This window comes from Rattus norvegicus, chromosome 9, assembly GCF_036323735.1.
Source record: "Rattus norvegicus strain BN/NHsdMcwi chromosome 9, GRCr8, whole genome shotgun sequence".
Taxonomy (NCBI): domain Eukaryota; kingdom Metazoa; phylum Chordata; class Mammalia; order Rodentia; family Muridae; genus Rattus; species Rattus norvegicus.
The window spans coordinates 99211856-99231061 of NC_086027.1; the positions used below are offsets into that span (position 1 = coordinate 99211856).

The 19206-nt window shown below is 48.6% G+C and overlaps 1 protein-coding gene across 4 annotated transcripts in view; it reads left to right on the forward strand.

Moving 5' to 3' along the window:
* Positions 1–1175: 1175 nt before the first annotated feature.
* Ramp1 (receptor activity modifying protein 1) overlaps positions 1176–19206 on the forward strand; it is a 50666-nt gene continuing 32635 nt past the window's right edge. For 2 of the 4 annotated variants that reach the window (XM_039084148.2, XM_063267661.1), the window contains exon 1: positions 1176–1351. In XM_039084148.2, coding sequence (XP_038940076.1) covers positions 1300–1351 — 52 coding nt within the window. In that variant the 5' untranslated portion in view covers positions 1176–1299. Of the gene's footprint in view, positions 1352–2162; positions 2261–19206 lie in introns of those variants that run through there. The other 2 variants (NM_031645.1, XM_017596613.3) reach the window with 2 other exon arrangements.

A 19206-nucleotide genomic window follows, 5' to 3' on the forward strand; every position in this document is an offset into this window, starting at 1 on the left:
GGGGATCCAATGTTGCTGTTGAAGTGAGTAAATCTCATAGACCGAAGAGGCCATAGGGCAGCCTCACCAGGGCCAGGTGTCAACGAGCTGCATCCTTTCTGTGTGAATGGGGAGAACCTCATGGCCTAGATTCTCAGCTGCAGACATGAAAGGAAGATCCGAACAAGGCGGGGCTCCACTGTTTTCAGCCATGACTTGCCCTTACTCCCATGTCTGTCAGTGAAAGGAGGCTGGCTTCCTAGTAAGTCTTCACAGGGTTCGAAACTAAGGGTTAGCCCAACCAAAAGAATGTGTTCCCTTTCCCATGTCCCCTTGACTTCAGGACATTTGGAGTCCCCAGGACATAGGTATAGATCCCAAACGTCTGCTTGGCCTGTGTTCGGGATGAATACTGGTTGCCGTTAAGGGTCCTGAGTGTTTGGCCAGAAGGTGGCAGCAGTCTCCAGCCTTGTTCCCTTTCCTCAGGAATGCTGCTCACCCAGCAGTTTCGTAAGTAAACTGGCCCAGCCTGAGTGAAGCTTCTGCCATCGTATGGGGCCGGTGATCGTCTGCCCAAATGCTGTGTGCAGAGGGCAGACCTGCTCAGTTAGTCGGAGCTGCTGCATCCACGACTCTCTAGGTCAGACCTAGCCGGTACTTTGGGCATCTGCCCCAGGTTTCCCATATTGCCGGTGTTACGTAGCCTTTTTTGCTTATATTAACACACCCAAGACCCCCTTACCACTACTGATCCATTCTATGAACAGTCGTGCCAGTAGCCAACCCCAGCGGAAGTCTCACCTTTTTACCTAGCAATTCCTTTTGTCCCTAAGTTCGGTATCCATGCACTCTGCTGCTCTACCCTAGCTGTGTCACCACCTGCTGACAAGCGCACCTTTGTCCCTCCAAGGAGCCTTGTTCCCACTGGTCATCATTCCTGAGGCTCCACTTCTTGTCCTACAGATGTTGGCAGGGCTGGTTTTTGTCCCCACCACCCAGCACCCCACGGGCACAGAAGACGGGACCATGGGCTGTTTGCAGAGCAGACCCCAGGATAGCTGCCGAACAGAGTTAGGTGCTGGGTTGGGGGACCTGGAGACCCTCCAAGGCCTTTTGGCCCTGCAGACATTCCAGAAGGCTCCCCTCTAGTCCCAGCTGCGCTCCAGCCTCAGGTGCCGCCCGCCGGCTTCCGCCCTCGACAGCCGCGGGCGTGGGAGCCGCAGTGGGCCGGGCGCGGTCTCTCCCTAGCTCCCGCCCCCGGCGCGTCTCCAGCGGGCGCAGAGCTCGGCAAGGCGCAGGGACGGCGGGGCTCTGCTTGCCATGGCCCCCGGCCTGCGGGGCCTCCCGCGGCGCGGCCTCTGGCTGCTGCTGGGTGAGTAGCCCGGGCTGCAGCGAAGGTGGTGACCTAGGGCCGGGAGGGCAACACCTGAACGCACCTTACTCAGGGCATGGGTTCCGGCAGGACAGCAGAGTGGTGATAGAGGGGGCTGCACCACCTTCCGCTGCCACGGAGACAAGGTGGCTTGGGCGCATCACCCAGCTGGCCATCCGAAGGCATCAGCAACTTTTGATCATACAACGGGCATCTTGCTTGTCAGGAGGGATGGGGAAGCCGGGATCCCCTGCCTGCACTTCAGTTCTCCAAACCGATACAAGCTCTCTGAGCCAGAGGCAGTTTACAGATGTGCAGTCTTCAACCAGAGCCACAGCTTAGGGATCTCGACACTAACTACAACTGGAAACCTACAGCAGTTGCTTTTCGAGACCGTTATTATCACGGGGATTTTGTGGTTGGCTTGTTAACTTGGCACTTGTTGCTAATAAATATCAGAGGTGGCAGACTTGCTGGGTTTTTGCCTTAGATTGATCAGAAACTGTAGCCCAGAGTGACCAACAAGAACAACCCAACCCATCTCAGTTCCCTTGTCTGTAATGCGCTCAAAATTCGGTCAGGACCCTGGACTGCCATACCTGTTGGACAAAACGGCAGGCACACAGCTACATCTTCACGAAAGCAAACAAAGAGTCGGTCCAGTGTCCCTGGAAAGGCCTGTGGCTTAATGGTTCTTGTGGTCTTTCCCCAAACCCATGGTGTTGGTCAGAGGCACCCACTACACAGGCTCTAGTGCTGGTGAAGGTTGGCCCCTGGTGCTGTTTATAGCTAAGGCAGCAGCTTGGGGCAGTGTAGCGAGTCCGCGGTGACTGGGCAGGAACAGCACTGGAGACCTTCCATTTGCCGGGCAGATCTCCCCTGTGTGTAGTCCTTGCCGAGGAGTGCCAGGTCTGCATTTTAAAAAATCTGTTTCTGTGTAATAGAATCAGAAGGTGGATCTTGACCCTTATATGTGTTGGCTAAACTCGCATGAAAATCAAAACCTTATAATAATGTTGATGTCTTTCTTTGGCTATGTTCAGATCCTTTTGGCGTGATGTGGGATTTTAGCTTCAGTTTCCTAAGAGATGAACATTTCTAAATTAGCAACAGAGGGAGCAGGTTGGGCCTTTTCTTTCTTTCTTCCTTCCTTTCTTTCTTTCTTTCTTTTTTTTTCTTTTTTTCTTTTTTTTTTAGAATAAGCAAATAAATTAAGGTTCTTTACTAGTGCACCAGAGTCTGTATCTTGGAAGGCTTGTGTAAATAGAACATTATGTTTGACCACATGTAAGGACCGCCTGTGTTTACCAAGAAAAGGGCTCTGCTCACAGTCCAATGTCCTGTGCTCCTGACGTAGCCCTGAGCGGCCTGGCTGATGTTATGTCTTGGGAGAACAAACACAACTTTATGAGGTTATCGGTGAATTAATGACTTGGGAGCCCAGCTGCGATGAGCGGAATCACTGAGCTCTCACTGTTCTTCATGAGCCCTGCTCCTGGCCAGATCTCCTTGGTGATAGACTTTGATATCTCTTATGGCTGTGTGGAAGGGTTTCTGTTTTTCCTTAAAGTATGCTAATCTGCAGGACTAAGATCTTGATCTGGGACAGTTTTGTAAACAAGCTGCTTCTTCTCTTAGTCAACCTGCTGGCTTTATTAATAGTTATCAAAATCCCAGCAGACCTGTCTCTTTCTTTTCCCTCTGACTCTCCTCTGTGTGCTGTTGTGTTTATAAAGCATCTCCTGAGAGACCACGTGCAGTTTAAAAAACATTCATGCATAACCATCAAAAGGCTTTGCAGCAGTCAGAAAAGATGAGCTCTGGATACTAGGCAGGCCAGCTTGGACAACTTGCAAGCTCCTGTTTTTGCAAACTTGGGCATGCAGTGGATCAGCTCCTGGATCTTCTGTACTGGAATGCATGCTTTCCTTGTCTGTCATGCTGGGGACCTGGAAAGGGGGGTCCGAGAGTCCAGACTATTTGTTGAACTATATAGTGAAACGGACATCCCAGGAAGTCGGCGTGTGGCTGTGTTGCTGTTTTTATCTGGACGTGGTTCTTGTCTGGAGTCCCAGATCCAAGGACTCCAGCTTGCTAATTGAATCACTGTTTACTTGCTATCGATGTGAGCTTGGAGACAGGGAGGGATTCTTTGGTGTTTGTCTTACTTCCCTGCACGCATGCTGGGACTGTGTTCAGATTGTCAGTCCATCCTGGGACTGCCGACCATGCTGGATTGCAGTAACTTAGGGAAACATTTTAGATGCAATCCTTACATGGGGTAAATAACTCATTGGAAAAGTCTCCTGTGGCTTCCCCACACTTACCACTAAACGAACCAATTTGATAGTTTCTGTACGAACCCAAGCTGGCATCTGGTAGTGTGTGACAGGGGCGCCACATGTGGTATGAATCCCACTGAGCCAGGGAGTGGCTCCCTAAAGGCTCGCCCTGCCACACCCCTCCCTTGAGCCCGCAGCCCCTCCTTTCTGAGATTCCATGTGCCCTGCTAAGCTGTACCCTCACTGGAGCTTTGGCCTAAGCCTGGCCCCGGAATGCTCACAGGCTGCACAGTCAGTTTTCTGCAGGAGCCCTGGAAAAGGTGGGTCCGTGACCTGAGTGCCAGTTGCCCGTGTGCAGCCTGCGGGCCACAGGCTTCCCACCCTGTGAGAGAAACAGATGCACTCCTCCTAACTCTTGAGCCCCAGTTGGACTCCACCCCAAGAACACATCAAGTTTGAGCCAAATGTCTAACTTTCTATGTGTCAGAGGTCAAACAGTGTCAACACAAAAGACAGCTAGAAGCCTGGTAAATACCTCTCCTTAGCTGTGCCTTAAAGCACAGGACATGCCCCACTCCTATGACAGAGTGATATGCCCTCAAATGTCCATGATGCCAAGGTGCAGAAATGCCCCATTTTAACCAGACCCTCTGCCCTCCACTCTATTATATCTGCTACAACCAGCCACGTACATGGTCGAAGTACTCTTACCCTGAGCGTGGTGGCTCACACGTATAATCCCGGTGCCCAGGAGACTGAGACAGAAGGATTATAAAACAGACAGATTGTACTACATAGTACATAGGGAGACCTTATCTCCAAAAAAAAAAAAATATCAAAATGCTATCAACAATAACAATGGCAAAATTGGGGAGATAGCTCAGTGGGTCTGAGCTTGAATTCCCAGAATCCCCATGAAATCCAGACAAGGCGCTCAAAGCTCTGTCATGCCGGTGCTCCTGCGGGCAGTTGCTGAGAGAGACAAGGGAGTCTGGCAGCTCTCAGGCACGTTCATCTGTGGATGCAGCAGAAGAGCAGCAGAGAGACCCTGCCTCGGTGCAGGAAGCTGGTAAATGCCACGGCCCGCAGTTGCCCTCTGCTCCCACACACGTGTGATCTCAGGGGCACACATCCACACCTGCCGCTGCGACTGAAGTGCGGATTGAAAACACGTAATCTAACAATTATCCCCATGGCATTTAGATGGCATCATGCATTCTAAGCCACTTCGAGATTATCAGGACTGTAGATGGCCAGATGTGTGGTTTGTATGTAAACACCACTCTGTTTTCCTTGAGGGGCTTGTGCATCTGTGAAACAGAGTGTCAGCAAGGTCCTAGAAACAGTATGTGTGGTTCCTGGGGTGGGGTGTGAGTGTGCGTATGACAGACAGAGACAGAGACAGAAAGCCAGAGAGACAGAGAAAGACTGGGTGCTATGTGGGTAGCAGGCTATGAGGAAGAGACCGGGTGAGCACAGCTGGGATACTGAGAGAGCTCTGAGGAACTTGATAACAGGAGGGTTGTCTTGGCACAATTGTTTAGCTATTTTACTGGGTTCTTATATCTCTACCTTATATCTCTAGAAGGGAAAGGGAGTGTAGAGCTCTGTAGACTACCTCCTGCTGATTAGGGATGCCCTCTTTCTTGGGGTAAGTCCAACCTCCATCGCCGTCAGGGTATCTCCAACTTCTTGTCAAACCACAACAGCAAGCAAGAGTAACAGCCTTCTCGGAGTGCCGCTAGCCCTCTCAGAGCGCTGGCATTTATACCTCCCCCCATTAAACTGTCTGCAGCTGGCAAAGTTCACGCCCCTCCTAGAGTACTAAACAACCATAGTTAACAACCGTGGGCAAGCTGAGGCAGCTCCGGATGCCATACCTGGGATTTAAACAAAAACATACTCATATAACGGAACTGGGTTTTTAAAGAAACTAAAGTTCTCACTTCAGGATCGTGCAGAGAACCTGGTCCTGGGAGCTACATTGACTGAAGTGGAGTTAGAACTTGTTAAGTGTCTGAAGCTATAGAAAGGCCAGATTCCAGGCACTTCGAGGAGAGTGGGAGCTTGAGGGAAATGTATGCTGACTGAGCCCTGCCTTAGAAGAGATCTGGGCTCAGGGCAGTGCACACCTTTAACCCCAGCACTCCGGAGGCAGAAGTAGACAGATCTCTGAGTTCAAGGCCAGCTTGGTCTACAGAGCAAGTTGTAGAACAGCCAGGGCTACACAGAAACACAAAAAGAGCCCTGGGCTACACCCCAGCCTGGGTTGGTGGTCTACAGGTGCTGGAGCTGGCCAGATTTGGGTGGAGAAGGACCTTGGAGAGCCCCAAGGTGTAGGACAGGGGCCCTGGGTCAACTGGATTTTCTGACAACAATTTTAGTATAAGCATATGCAGTGCAATATTTGGGGACACCCTCATACTTTTAGGATCCTCTTAAATTTGAATTGAGTGGGGCATTCCTGTCATTTACTTGCTGAATGATAATTTACCCACACAGCCAAGGGCCAGAGCCCTTAGACAGCAGGGCGATTGCTGGTAAATGTCAGTCAAGGATTCACAAGAAAGAAGCATGACCAGGAAGATACTTAGGGCAGTAGCCTTGTCTGGGTCAGCGTCAAAACCTCAGGCAGAGGGAACAGCTGCAGAGAGCGGTTAGAGACAGACCCTGGCTTTTGTGCAAGCCTAGGGAAGGGGAGGCCAAGTCCCCTGAGCCAAGGAGAACTGAGTGTCTGCAGGTTCTACTTCTGCCCAGCAGCCATGCAAGGATAGATTGAGGCAATCCCGGGTTCCACTGGGCACCTTGACAAGTCAGGGAGGATCAAAACAGGTAACTGGGTCATACACGGAAAGGGATGATGCCTGGTGATGCTACCACCGTGATTTCCCATGTAAACCTTTACCCATAATTCTCTAGTGATGTCCCAAGTTGCTAGACCTGTGGGGGGGACGATGATTCAGTGGGAATCCATTGAATTTAAAGCCACTGAACTTAAACATCAACAAAGCCTGAGGTTGAGACCCTCTGCTCAAGAAACCATAGCTCCACTGATCTTCAGTCAGTGAGCTACGGAATGGCTCCTCTCCGAGGGTTACCCATTTGGAGTCCTGTGCTTTTGTCAGTTGCTACAAACGGAATGCACCCCCTCACCTCCTTCCTAAGTGACTGCACCTAAGTTAAAAGTCACACTTTTATTCATTTGCTTGCGTGTGTGTGTGTGTGTGTGTGTGTGTGGGCAAGTATGTCACGGTTCACAAGCGGAGGTAGAGAGCAACTTGCAGGAAGGAGTTGGCGCTCCCTTTCTGCTATGTAGGTCCTGAGAATAAGCTCAAGTCCTCAGACTTGCTGAGAAGCCATGTCCTAAGGTCCAACAGACACTGTGTGTATCCTGGGGGATGTGGAGGGTCTCTCTCTTCTCTTTCTGTTTCCTGTTTGGTATTTGAGCTCCTTTCCCAAGCTTCTCAAACAGGTCACTATGCCAGTTCCAGCTAGGAATGGCCTCCTTGCTGTTGCGGTATAATTAAAAAATGTTTCTTTCATCCCACACTGGTGCTGGCACCGTAGGGCCACACGGCATCTGTGGGATATTTTCATCTCAGTCAACAAAGCGTCTCACCCACTCTGCTCCATCCCATATCACACTGCCAGTGGCTACTCTCTGAGCCTGGCAACAATCTCTCTACCCATCTAGTTCCCAAGGCAGGCTGCCACCATGCCAGGCATACACATCCCAATTCCGTGACAGCCCAGTATGTCCTACCACCACACACTCTCTTGCACTCACTTAAATCGCCACATGAAAGAACACACAACACACTAACCTCTGATCCAATTGATAAGATATAATTACCCACCTAGACAAGATATAGTTTGCTCATCTAAGCAGCACAAAATCCTGTACACATCCATCTCTTAAGAATACTCATAACAACCTGTAAATGTGCAGAGAGAAATCTTAACATCTACCTCCATGTTCTCTTGGGTGCTTCCCCTCCTCTATTCTCCTCCCCTCTAAAACTTTTCTCCCACCGTCCTTCATTCTCGTCCAATGACAGGCCTCGTTTTATCCTGTACCTGCCTTCACCTGCATAAGGACATCAATCTATACCTCGCTTCATGGTTTTTTTTTGTTTGTTTGTTTGTTTTATTCTCACACTGGAGTAGGAGGCTGGCCATAGCAGCCTTCCTCTGCTGTAGGCTGTGGTAGTCATTCTGCAAGCCATCTGCCCTTCCCCTGTGGTACGGAGTCTTTTCATCTCATTGTCTTACGGAGATGAGCACAGGATGGAAAGATGGAGGATTCTCAGTCTCTCCACAGAAATGAAATGTTTTGTCACGTTAAGGAAGAAACACTAACAGTACAGAGCAGCTTGCCCCGCTGGCATGCTGAGGGTGATGACAGAGAAAGCACTGGGTGCCTTCTCCCTTCCTGGGTGAACTGCTCAAGGGGCTCCTGTTTGTTCTGCCCAAACTGCCCAAAGGGGTCTTTTTCATTCATTATTCTTACGTGAGGTTATTCTCCACTTTCACTTCCACTTTATCTCTAGAATTGAGGTTCCCTTCCACCCAAACCATGTCAGCATAACCCCTGACCCCGAGGACCAAGGCAGGATGACACAGTCCCTGCAGGACGTGAGAGTAGGCACTTCTCTCTGAGATCAGGATTGTGGCTGACCACCTTGGAGGGGTTTCCCATGCCTGTCTTGCTGCTTGGGATTTTTTCTTCTTTGTAGTGACATCTGTTGATTTCCTAGGAATGTGCCCATTCCCTCCCTTCATATTCTGCAGGTAGTTCCTGACACACCATAGTCTGTCTTAGGATCCCCCCCCCACCATGGTTCTTTGGAGGGAGATCTCCCCTACTGAGTAGAAAGCATACTTCAGATTTCGAATTTGGACCCTGTACTGGCTGGTTTTGTGTATCAACATGACACAAGCTGAAGTTATCACAGAGAAAGGAGCCTCCCTTAAGGAAATGCCTCCATGAGATCAAGGGTGGAAGGGCCCATTGTGGGTGGTGCCATCCCTAGGCTGGTAGTTTTGGGTTCTATAAGAAAGCAAGCTGAGCAAGCCAGGGGAAGCAAGCCAGTAAGTAACATCAGCTCCTGCTTCCTGACCTGCTTGAGTTCCAGTCCTGACTTTCTTTGGTGATGAATAGCAATATGGAAGTGTAAGTTGAATAAACCCTTTCCTCCCCAACTTACTTCTTGGTCATGATGTTTTATGCAGGAATACAAATTAAGACAAATTGGTACCAGGAGTGGGGTATTCCCGTGACAACCTGACCATGTTTGGGGGAGGACTACGGAAGGACTTTGGAACTTTGAGCTAAAATAGCCATTGGGATGTTAAGAGCTCTGTGGGATGTTCTGTAGGAACTTGGAAGATAATGTTGAGAACAGTGCAGAAGATAGAGGCCTGGCTTGTGAAATTTCAGAGGAAAAATTAAAGACTCTTATCAGGACTGTTGCTATTTTGATTCTGACTATTCTGTGGTTTTGGTTAGCTGGAGCTGAAGAATCAGCTATGATTAACAAGATACCAGAACTACTAAATTGAAACCTTTGCATTACTGGAACTATTGATGCTGGTCAGCTGGAGCTAAGAAAATTTGTGGTGATTAAGAAGAGACCAGCATCACTGAGGTAAAATCTTCTGGGAAATGTTTTCTGAGAGCACAAAGAGGCTGTGTTCCAGAGATAGCCAAGGTTGTACCTCATGCTGTGGCTGGACATGGTAATGTGTAAGAATCAGCCAGGTGGTACTGGTTTTGAAGTCATGAAGGGGTGGGTCATGAACAGCAGCTGAGACTTGGCATTGTGAGAGGCCATGGAAGGCCATTGGTGAAGATGTAGCCTCAGTTGCAATTGATGGCCCAGGACTGAAGGGGTCTTGCAAAGAAGTTGAGGTTTGGCACCATGAAGAGAGCCTGTGAGAGGCTATTGGTGAAACCTACTTGTAGCGGAAGACAGCAGTATTTTGGAGATGCCAGTACCATGAGATGACCACCAAGAACAGCAGCAGCAGTAGAGTACAGGCATCCAGAGCCTAGAAGACTAGGTGTGTCTTCTAAAGGGCTGGAGAAGTGACCCAAGCCCTTGGAAGAGCCCAGAAGATCATGTGTGGATCCCAGATATTGGACAGTTAGAGTTTGATTTTGATTTTGATTGTGACTGTGCCCTGATGTTTTTCCCTCTTGAAGGGAGAAAGTATTTTAGTGGAGCCCATAGTTAAGAGACGTTGAATTGTAAAAAGACTTTGAATTTTAAAAGAAATTGAATATTTGAAAGGGATTGAAATTGAATATGTAAGAATTTGTAAAGACACTTAGTTATTTAGATCTTGGGGATGAATAAGGGTTGAGACTTAATAGTGATGTGTTTCTGTCTCCAGTCAGCCCTCAATCTCAGAGGAACAACAACAGTGTATAGTGTACCCTGAGATAAACAGTATGACCAAAACAACATGGAGAGGAATGGGTGGGCTTCACCTTACAGCATGTAGTCTGGTCCATCATAGAGGGAAGTGAAGGCAAGAACCTGGAGGCAGGAACTGGCTCAGGGGACAGGGAAGAAGTGCTGCTTTACTGACTTGCTCTTCAGGGCTTGCTTGGCCTGTTTTCTTATGATTCTTTGGGACCACCAACTCACCATAAGCCGGCACTTCCATATCGATCAGGAAATCAGGGCTTGTCTGCAGGTGAGTCTGGTGAAGCATTTTTCTCACTCGAGGGTCCTTCTTCTCAAACAACTCTAACTTGTGTCAAGTTGACATAAAACTGGCCAACACAGCGGACAATTGATCCCTGGGACAAAACACTTGACAAAACCCAGTGAACAGAGTAGGGGTTTATTCTGGCTCAGGCTCTCAGAGGTCCCAGTCTGTGGTCACTTGGTTGTCTTACCTCTGGACTAGGGTAGGCAGAGGATGGCTGCAGGGACACATAGCTTCCCAGATCATGGCAGAAAGGAGGCCAAGGGAGGGGGCTTGTGAGGAGGAAAGGACCAGGGACAGAATCTAACCCCTAAGGATCTACTACATTCAAAGGTACGATTACCTCCCAAGAGTCTATTAAAATAGAACCCCAAGAGCTAAAAGCCATGCCTCAGTACTGTTGTGCGGGGCCTTCAGCATCTGTCATCAGGATCATCATTCTGTGCCCAAACTCCAGCTCTTTTGTTCTCTGGTTTGTGACATTTCAGGATAGCACATCCACCTTCGGTAAAGCTACAGGTCTATTGCATGCCTAGAAGTTCCATGTAGGCTATGATGCTTCTCTAACTCCTTCCATATGTGTGAGGACCTCCTTGGTACAGCCTCATGAGCTGGTAGTGGTTTCAGATATATTGCCTGGTGTTCTTAGCACCTTTCCCTCTGAGGAGTCAGTGCTGGAGAGCACCTGATCAATTTTTTTAATTGGATATTTCTTAATTTACATTTCAAATGTTATCCCCTTTCCCGGTTTTGCATCCATAAATCCCCTATCCCAACCCTCTCCCCCTTTTTCTATGAAGGTGTTCCTCCTTCCATCCACCCACCCCTCTTCCCTCCTCCCCGCCCTGACATTCCCCTATACTGGGGGGGTCCAGCCTTGACAAGACCAAGGGCTTCTCCTCCCATTGGTGCCCAACAAGGCCATCCTCTGTTACATATGCAGTTGGAGCCATGGGTCTGTCCATGTGTACTCTTTGGATGGTGGTTTCATCCCTAGGAGCTCTGGTTGGTTGGTATTGTTGTTCTTATGGGGTTGCATTCGCAACCCTTCAACTCCTTCAATCCTTTCTCTAACTCCTCCATTGGGGACCCTGTTCTCAGTTCAGTGGTGGGCTACAAGTGTCTGCTTCTCTATTTGTCATGCTCTGGCAGGGTCTCTCAGGAGACAGCTATATCAGGCTCCTGTCAGCGTGCACTTCTTGGTCGATCAATTTTCTTTGAATGCCTTATCCACTTGTGCAAGTGTGCTCAGTCCCCTGCTTGGCTGAATTCTATGAGGTTTTGTCTGTCTTGTGTTTGCTGTTGATATCTTTAGACTTTTCTGTTTGTGGTTTTTAGTTCCTCTTTGACACAGAAAGCATTTGGTAAATAGTTTTTAAAACTCCCATTTGTCAGGCTTTGGGGATCCCAGACAGTCACTATTGCTTTTATTACACCATGGTTGGGGCAACAGATCTGCCAGGGCCCTCCACTTAGAATGACCTTGAGGTGACTCCTGAGCCTACACATTGACTTGTGAGTGACGATGAGCCACTCCGTCTACAGTACTGTTTTCTGTTGATTCCAGCCATTTGACTAAAACTCCCAACCACTGGCATTTTTAAAAAACCGTTTTTCCAAATGCTTTCTATGTCAAAGAGGAAATAGGAAACCACAAACAGAAAAATTCTGAAGATACAACATCAGGCATCATAAACTTCAGCCAAGCAGGGGACTGACCGGGCACGCTCTCTCACACAAGTGGATAAGGTGTTCCTGGTGTTAGGTTAAAAAACTTAGTCCTCTGAGTCCTTGTTCACCCTACTTGTCCAGATCTGTGAGCCTTATAGACCTCACGCTTGGGAGCGATCCATTCTTCTTCTCCCTAAGCCTAGTGTGCAGGAGAGAGATAAACCCTACCCATCACCGCTGCAACGGACTCAGAGTTCCACCTCCTCTTCCCACACGTTGCTTTTGACATTTTATTTTTAATTGTGCTTGTCTTAGTCACAGCTCTCTTAGAGGAGCAGAACAGGTAGAATGAATGCATACCGTGAAAGGGAACTTGCTAGATTGATGTGCTCCGCGTGGGCTGGGTAGTGTAGCAACACCTGACTGCGTACCGAAGAGACCAAGAACCCGATACTTAGTTCACAAAGCTGGCGCCTCAAGAGTCCCAATCTGATACTGAATGCCTAGGCGATCCCTGAAGAGCCCCTGGTCTTCAGTCCACAGTAGAAAGCCAAAGAAACTGGAATCTGATGTCCGTGAGGGATTCGGGGAGGAGGCAGAGGCAGCAAAGTAGATGCGCATACCAGCAAGAAGGGAAGGCAGGCGGGCAACAAGTGGCTTTCCCTAGGACTTCTTTATATCTGTGTCACAGTTGGAAGGTACTGCTTATTCTGAGGGGAGGCTTTTCTCTCCCCAGTTTACCCTTTTCAGAAAAAAAAAAAAAAAACAAAAACAAAACAGAACCGCCTAGAAACATGTCTCTTAGTTTGACTCCACATCCAGTCAAGTTACCAACCAAGTTCCCTTTCAGGTGTACATTTCGGTGTGCTAAGGACATTCATGGAGTCTTCAGCCCAGAAACTTCCAGAATGCCCAGAACTCTTTTCTCATTAGACACTGACTCCTTCTTCCTTCACCTCCCAGCCACTGGCAGCCACCACTCTGTTCTCTGTCTAGATTTTCGCCTCAGTGGTACCTTAAGGGATAGGATCATGTGGAATTTACCTTCAGCTTGTGTTCTCAAGATTCATTGGGGGCTGGGGATTTAGCTCAGTGGTTAGAGTGCTTACCTAGGAAGCGCAAGGCCCTGGGTTCGGTCCCCAGCTCCGAAAAAAAGAACCAAAAAAAAAAAAAAAAGATTCATTGGCGTTACAGTGTGAACCAAATAGACCAAATAGACCTCCACTACATGTACCCACCACATCCAGATTCTTTCTCCAGCCGGGGAGGTGTGGAGCGCTTTCTTGGTTCCTGTTGGTCACCTGGTGTGCACACGTCCCTCGAGTCCCCGCCCCTTTCAGTTCCCTATGATATTCGCTCAGAAGGGCGGCGTGCTGCGTCACCTAGTGATTCTATCTTTGATTCTTCTAGGCGCCACCGCGCTGCTTTCCACCACAGCCTCGCCCCTCCACACGCCACACGCGCGCCTACAGTGCCCAGAACCACCTCCTCCTCCTCACCAGCTACCGTTATTTTCTGGGTTGCTTCTGTGAACAGCATTCCATCCATTACTCTGTGGGTGGAACCTCACGTTATCAGGGACCACGTTGTGATTTATCGCTTTTAAGCCTTAGATTGCTAGACACTGCTCATCTTTGGGACATTCTGGGGTCCCTTGGTGGTGGCTCTTCTCTGAATCTTTTTAAAAAGTTTTCTTTTTCACATTTTTAATTAAAATAGAATTATATCACTTTTCCCCTTCCCTTTCCTCCCTCCAGCCCCTCCCAGGTCTCCTCCCTCTAACCCCTTCCATGTCCTCCCATCTCAAATTGATACTTTTTTTCTTTATTGTTGTTACATGTGTGTACAAGTGTGTGTGTGTGTGTGTGTGTGTGTGTGTGTGTGTGTGTGTGTGTATAGTTTATGTACCTGTGTGCACAATTATGTAAGTACATCCTACTGAGTTTGATTTTGCTGTTTATGTGTATATGTTTTTTGGGGAAGATCACTTTGTATGGATAACCAGGAAGGGGCTCATCCAAGGGAGAAGGCAGCATTGAGACCCAGGTAGCATCTGATATTTCCAAGGTCTGGGAGGACACATTGCATTTGCTTGCCTGGGTCTGGTGACCTTGGGTGGCTACTTCCTACTGCCTAGGTCACATCCCTTGGGACAGTTGTGAGGATGCTGCCCCCATGAAGGGCCCAGTGGCACTTGTCAGCATTCTCTGTTAGCTTTTCTGGTATTAAGACTGCGCTTGGGATCTAGACATGGCGGCGCACACCTTTAATCCCAGCACTCAGAAGGCAGGGCAGGTGGATCTCAGTGAGTTTGAGGCCAACCTGGTCTACAGAGTGAGTTCCAGGACAGCCAGGACTACACAGAGAAACTCTGTCTCAGAAAAACAAACGGGTTGGGGATTTAGCTCAGTGGTAGAGCGCTTGCCTAGGAAGCGCAAGGCCCTGGGTTCGGTCCCCAGCTCCGGAAAAAAAAAAGAACCAAAAATAAATAAATAAATAAATAAATAAAAACAGAAGAACTTGTTTCCTGTTTCCCATTAATTGTAGAACACACCCTGTCTTTTCCTTCCTTCTTTTTGTTTTTCAAATTTTGGTGCTTTTTGTTTTGTTTTGTTTCGGTTTGGTCGGTTTTGTTTTTTGTATTTCTTCCTTTCTTTCTTTTTGTTGTTTTATTTTATTGATTTTTCTTTCTTTTTTGACACAGGAATAGAATTTTGATTGTTGGTAGAGAGAGAAGCTAATGGCTTTTGTGTTGCTTTTGCTTCCTGGTGCTTTGCTGAAAGTATGGGTAGGATCTGGGAGTTTTCTGGAGAGTCCTTGTGGTCTTTAAGTGTAGGTTTATGTCAGCTCTAATAGGGATGCTTAGACTTCTCTTTTTCCTGTTCACATCTTTGTTTCTTTCTCTTACCGCTCTCTCTGAGTCTAAGTGCTATAGTGAACAAGAGCAGCAGGAGGGGTCCCCTCAGAAGCTTTTGTGTTGTGTGCAGTGTTTGATCTCTGGAGCCCACAGAGAGCTGGAAAGAAATGATCCCAAGCATTCTCTGACCTCCACACACGGCCACTGCACACATGAATACATCTGCATGGGTGTGCATGTCTGTTAGTGTGCATGCCTGAGTATATGTGCACATGTGCATGCTTGTGTATATGCGTGTGCTTGTGTCCGTGGTCATGTGTGTGCACGCATATGTGCATGCGTGTGTAAGCATGTGTGCCTATGTGTGTGCATGTGCACATGTGTATGCTTGTGTGTGCATGCTTTGGACACACGCCTCTTCACGTGTGATATGTATATACACAGACAGATACAGAAAAGGGAAGAGTGAGCACGCTTGCCTTATTCTGATATTGGAGGAAATTCTTTTGATTTCTCTTTCTATAATTTTCTGTATACAGCCTTTATCACGTTACAATCTACTCCTTCTGCTCTTAGTTCGCTCATGAAGTAACACTGAACTGTCTCAAAGGCCTTTTCTGCATGTACGGAGTTGATCAAGTGATTTCTGTCCTACGGTGTCTTTGTTTTCTTTCTTTTTTCTTTTTAAAGATTTGTTTGTTGTTTGTTTGTTTGTTTGTTTGTTTTTCAGAGCTGAGGACCGAACCCAGGGCTTTGTGCTTGCTAGGCAAGTGCTCTACCACTGAGCTAAATCTCCAACCTCGTTTGTTTACTTTATATGAGTGCACTGTAGCTGTCTTCAGACACACCAGAAGAGGGCATCTGATCTCATTGCAGATGGTTGCGAGCCACCATGTGGTTGCTGGGATTTGAACTTGCTGAGCTATCTCTCTGACACCCTTAAAGGGTGTTTGTTTCTGTGCTGTGTTACAGTCACAGGCTTCCGTATGCTGAAGCAATCTTGCATCCCCTTGGTCACCTTGATCATGGTGTACAGTCTTCTTGTTGTCCTTGACTTCTTCAGATAGGTATTTAGTTGAGCATTTTCATGTCTATGCTCACCAAGGAAACTGGACTATAGTTTGGGGGAGGGTTGTTTTGTTTTGTTTTGTTTTGTTTTGTTTGTTTTTAATTTTAGGCAGGCCCTTGTTGGCCTGGAACTCACAGAAATCCACCTGCCTCTGCCTCCCCAAGTAGCCAGACTAGAGGTTGAGCACATCAGTGGGTTTACAGGGCAGGTATGTAAAAGTGTGTTCTTCAGTTTGAATAATTTCATAGTTTCTGTGATTGACTTTGCTACTCATTTACAGTTTTATTTCACTGTGATCTGATAATTCACTAGAAAATTCTCAATTCTTTTATATTTGTTAAGACCTGTTTAATGGTGCAGAAGGTGGTTTAACCTTGAGACAGTCCCTTGGGCTGCCAAGATGTGCACTTTACATCTTCTACTGGGTAAAAGGTTCCCTACAGAACTCTTAAAAAAAAACTGGGGTGCCAAGATGAGTGTCAAACAAAGACCCTTTGTTCTCCTGGGACTGTGTCAGATGAGCTAGAGGGATGTCAGAGCCACCCACGTAGATGCCCTGAAGAGCTGGTGTGTGGGGAGATGGAGAGGAGGATTGTTCTTAGCTTGCCCTCATGTTCTCAGGATGTTCTTACTCTCTTCACCGGCAGCTTCTTTGTGGGAGCCATCTGTCACTGAGAGTAGTGGCAGGCAAATGTGGCTCCCAGGTGCCTGGTTACTGCTGGGCGTCACTGTGATAGAGCAGGGACCATCATCTTCTAGGACTGTCCTAGAGTCTCAGACCCTCTGAGGACAGAGGTTCCCCTTACCTTGGGGGTTACTGCTATCTCAGAAGCCCTGAGCCGACATCTCCAGAGTTGCTGAGGCAAGTACACTCCAGGATGGTGGCCAGCACCAGCACTCTGATGTCGTTCACCCATGATGGCTTCTGTCTGTATGTAATGCTATTGGTGCTCAGTTGGGGCATTTTACAGTAGTAGAGAGAAGGAGCGGAGGAGCGATGCTGAGTTCTTTTTTTTTTTTTTTTTTTTTTGGTTCTTTTTTTTCCGGAGCTGGGGACCGAACCCAGGGCCTTGCGCTTCCTAGGCAAGCGCTCTACCACTGAGCTAAATCCCCAACCCCTGCGATGCTGAGTTCTTAAAGTTACACACAGCCGAGGGGCACGCCTGTCTTGACAGGCAGCTGAGGGAACAGTGGTGCTTCAGTCTGGGTTTCAGAAGGCAGCAGTCCCCAGTGGTGACATTTGCCAGCACACAGAGTAGGCCTTTAGACTCCGAAGGGTAAGTTTAAAGTTTGGAGCAGTTTTATTGTTTGCTGTTTGTTGTTCTTTAAGAGAGATTGGGGCGCTCTTCCAATTACAAAATGAAGCTACTCTCTGCCTAAAAAGCTGCCCGTGGCCCCAGTCCAGATGTGGTCTCTCCAAGGCAGGAAAGGATGAGTCTGACAGAAGGATAATGGGGCTGGACATAGCAGATCCCCCCCTTAGGAGGTGGAGGGGCAATGGGAGAAAAATGGGAGATACAAAAGTCAGGTCAAGTAGGGTCAGTTCTGCAGCCAGACCAGGGAGGCCTGAAAACTACCAGGGAGATCTTTGTCTTGAAGGCAGAGTAGGGGTGGAGGTGGGGGAGCATTCCCCTGGGAGTGTGGAGGGGACATGGTTGGTCTTTCTGGGCCCCCAGCCTCTTAGCACCTTTTTCTGCTGGGAACCATCTCTCCACAGAGGCAGCACAGAGTAGCAACTGGCTCTGCAAGACAGGTGTACACCTCCTGATCCCCCTCCCTGGCCCCTTCACAGGGGACATGGAGACACCGGGGTCTCTTTAGCTGATCCACTTGGTGCCAACATCAGCGCACATTAGGTTCTAATGCATGGCTCCCAGAACCTTCCCTGAGGCATCCCCTTCTCTGCCCTAAAACTGACTCTTCCAGAACAGGAAGGAAGGCCAATCACTCTTGATCCTCTCCAGTGCCTGGTCGGTCCCTTGCACCAGCGATGGCCCCAGGCACCCTGGCTTCTATTCCTAGTGGTGTTTCCTGGCAGTGGTGTGTGGGTAGCTCAGGCATCTGATGAAAATGTATATGCCGCTCTGCTGCAGGGATGACTGTCCCTGTGTGAGTCAGAAAGGAGTGGGAGGTAAAAGCAGGGTAAGAGTGGTTCAAAAAAAAAAAAGAGCCTTTGCCCCTTCACCCTGTGCACCCAGGATGTGGCTGTGCCTGTGGCTGTGGAGGGCGTGCTGACTTCCTGCAGCTTTGAGCAGCTGGAGGAAGACAGCATGGGGCATGGAGTTCATGAGAGGAGGGGTCATATAGGTATAAGGCTGGTCTGAGTGCCAGGAGCCTTAAAGTATAGGGGATAAATGAAGCGAGGACCCTTGTCACTCACAGGAGGTCTCATCTACCTTCGGGAGCTTGCTGTATACTGGAGGCTTCCTGTCTACCGCAGGAAGGCTTCCACAGGGGATCCTGGTGGGCCAGGGGTGATAAGTTACCCCTTGTCCCGTCTCCACTGTTGCTGACATGGTCAAGTCTGCACAGCTGGCTCCGAGGTCCCCAAGTGCACTTGCTGTACTCATGTGGCCTGGGCATCCCATACACTGGGCTGTTGTGTGAGTTCAAACAGGTACAGAGACTTCTTGGGGAGTAGGAGTGATGCCTTGCTGTCTTCTGAGTTTCCTGGGACTCTGGGTTGGGCCCAGAAAACTTCCAGCAGCCCCTCCATGGCTCCTCAAGGGTGGAGGTCTCTCACTGAAGGCTGCGGGCTGAATCTTCTCTCGAGTGCCTCCCAAGGGGCAATTTCCATCTGTCACCTATCCCTTGGACAGGTCTCCACTCACAGCTACTCTGAAGCCCTTTCTAAACATCCCCAGGTCTCAGCTTTGTTCTCAGGACACTGGTGACCTAGTTGTGGCTCTCTCTGTGCCAAGCCTACTGTCCAGATATAACCCCCTTCAACCTCTTCCCAAGCAGCCGGCCTCACAGGGTATCCTGCCCTACCCAGTCTAGATATAGGTTAGTGATGCCTGTGGGGAGTCTCAGGCCAGCAGGCACTATCCTGGTGACAGGTCCCCCCCAACCCCAGCAGTGAGAGAAAGCCCAGGTTTGCCGAGCTCTGCCGCCAGGCCTACACGTGTCCACATGCTGCTGGGGACAGGGCTCTGGGGTGTTATTTGGATTTTTTTAATTTTATTTTTTATTTTTTAAAGTTTTGTTTGTTTATTTCATGTATGTGAGTACACTGTCGCTGTCTTCAGACACACCAGAA